Raw genomic sequence first — 2,640 nt, forward strand, 5'->3', positions numbered from 1 at the left:
AAAACAAAAAAGCTCCTTTATAAATTTTCTTTTAAATGTAGCCATTCTCGAGATATTTGAAAAAAATATTTCTAATTTATTGTCTTTTTCAATATTTTTTTTTATTTATATATGTATTTTCAATTTTAAAAAAATCATACATAATACAAGTCATGTAGAAATTTAAAAAAATAAGTCCAAGATGGTAAAACTATTTTTGACAAATTTCGTGTAGCATCGAATTATCATCAATCTTCGAAACATGGAATTTTTGTATGTTAACAATCATTTTTAGGCCCAAATTATGACTCTCAATGTGAATTAAAACAAAAAAGCTTAATAAATATCCTTCTAAATGCAGCCATTCTCGAGATATTTGAAAAAAAAACATTTCTAATTTATTGTCTTTTTCAATATTTTTTTTTATTTATATATGTATTTTCAATTTAAAAAAAAATCATACATAATACAAGTCATGTAGAAATTTAAAAAAATAAGTCCAAGATGGTAAAACTATTTTTGACAAACTTCGTGTAGCATCGAATTATCATCAATCTTCGAAACATGGAATTTATGTATGTTAACAATCATTTTTAGGCCCAAATTACGACTCCGAATGTGAATTAAAACAAAAAAAGCTTAATAAATATCCTTCTAAATGCAGCCATTTTCGAGATATTTAAGAAAATATTTCTATATTATTGTCTTTTTTATAGTAAATAGGCTCTTTGAATATATTCGTCGTGGTATACCGCCATGTTCATGAAATTTTATGAATTCGCTAATGATTTTCAACAACATTTCCAAGTTGTTATGGTAAAAATATATGTTTAGGAGTTACGTTGGAAAACATGTGGGTTAATACAAAACGTAGCGATAATGTTTTTCAACGTAATTCCTAAATATATAGTTTTACCATCTTGTATCCATTTTTTAAATTCTCTACATATCTTATGTTTCATATGAAAAAATAATAAAAAAAATTAGAAAATATGTATTTCAGATATTGCAAATTCAAGTTTTTGTAAATGAAAAAAAGAGTACTAATTTTGTTTCTCAGTGTATATTTTTTCCACGTTAACGTCAATACTTTATAACTCTTTCTAAGACACTATTTCGATACGATTCATAGTTTTTGAGATATAAATTATCAAAGAATTATCTTGCACAGAAGGAGAAGGAGAAGGAGAAGGAGAAAGAGAAGGAGAAGGAGAAGGAGAAGGAGAAGGAGAAGGAGAAGGAGAAGGAGGAGGAGAAGGAGAAGGAGAAGGAGAAGGAGAAGGAGAAGGAGAAGGAGAAGGAGAAGGAGAAGGAGAAGGAGAAGGAGAAGGAGAAGGAGAAGGAGAAGGAGAAGGAGAAGGAGAAGGAGAAGGAGAAGGAGAAGGAGAAGGAGAAGGAGAAGGAGAAGGAGAAGGAGAAGGAGAAGGAGAAGGAGAAGGAGAAGGAGAAGGAGAAGGAGAAGGAGAAGGAGAAGGAGAAGGAGAAGGAGAAGGAGAAGGAGAAGGAGAAGGAGAAGGAGAAGGAGAAGGAGAAGGAGAAGGAGAAGGAGAAGGAGAAGGAGAAGGAGAAGGAGAAGGAGAAGGAGAAGGAGAAGGAGAAGGAGAAGGAGAAGGAGAAGGAGAAGGAGAAGGAGAAGGAGAAGGAGAAGGAGAAGGAGAAGGAGAAGGAGAAGGAGAAGGAGAAGGAGAAGGAGAAGGAGAAGGAGAAGGAGAAGGAGAAGGAGAAGGAGAAGGAGAAGGAGAAGGAGAAGGAGAAGGAGAAGGAGAAGGAGAAGGAGAAGGAGAAGGAGAAGGAGAAGGAGAAGGAGAAGGAGAAGGAGAAGGAGAAGGAGAAGGAGAAGGAGAAGGAGAAGGAGAAGGAGAAGGAGAAGGAGAAGGAGAAGGAGAAGGAGAAGGAGAAGGAGAAGGAGAAGGAGAAGGAGAAGGAGAAGGAGAAGGAGAAGGAGAAGGAGAAGGAGAAGGAGAAGGAGAAGGAGAAGGAGAAGGAGAAGGAGAAGGAGAAGGAGAAGGAGAAGGAGAAGGAGAAGGAGAAGGAGAAGGAGAAGGAGAAGGAGAAGGAGAAGGAGAAGGAGAAGGAGAAGGAGAAGGAGAAGGAGAAGGAGAAGGAGAAGGAGAAGGAGAAGGAGAAGGAGAAGGAGAAGGAGAAGGAGAAGGAGAAGGAGAAGGAGAAGGAGAAGGAGAAGGAGAAGGAGAAGGAGAAGGAGAAGGAGAAGGAGAAGGAGAAGGAGAAGGAGAAGGAGAAGGAGAAGGAGAAGGAGAAGGAGAAGGAGAAGGAGAAGGAGAAGGAGAAGGAGAAGGAGAAGGAGAAGGAGAAGGAGAAGGAGAAGGAGAAGGAGAAGGAGAAGGAGAAGGAGAAGGAGAAGGAGAAGGAGAAGGAGAAGGAGAAGGAGAAGGAGAAGGAGAAGGAGAAGGAGAAGGAGAAGGAGAAGGAGAAGGAGAAGGAGAAGGAGAAGGAGAAGGAGAAGGAGAAGGAGAAGGAGAAGGAGAAGGAGAAGGAGAAGGAGAAGGAGAAGGAGAAGGAGAAGGAGAAGGAGAAGGAGAAGGAGAAGGAGAAGGAGAAGGAGAAGGAGAAGGAGAAGGAGAAGGAGAAGGAGAAGGAGAAGGAGAAGGAGAAGGAGAAGGAGAAGGAGAAGGAGAAGGAGAAGGAGAAGGAGAAGGAGAA

At 38.7% G+C, this 2,640-nt stretch overlaps 1 protein-coding gene across 1 annotated transcript; it reads left to right on the plus strand.

Moving 5' to 3' along the window:
- Positions 1 to 1,455: 1,455 nt before the first annotated feature.
- Positions 1,456 to 2,640, plus strand: LOC129767937 (protein qua-1-like; the record flags this gene model as incomplete). The annotated part of the gene is given in 3 exon segments (XM_055769240.1): positions 1,456 to 1,505; positions 1,507 to 1,616; positions 1,619 to 2,640. Coding segments are annotated over 3 exon segments (1,182 nt in total), but the record flags the coding sequence as incomplete, so codon positions are not given.

This window comes from Toxorhynchites rutilus, chromosome 2, assembly GCF_029784135.1.
Source record: "Toxorhynchites rutilus septentrionalis strain SRP chromosome 2, ASM2978413v1, whole genome shotgun sequence".
NCBI lineage: Eukaryota > Metazoa > Arthropoda > Insecta > Diptera > Culicidae > Toxorhynchites > Toxorhynchites rutilus.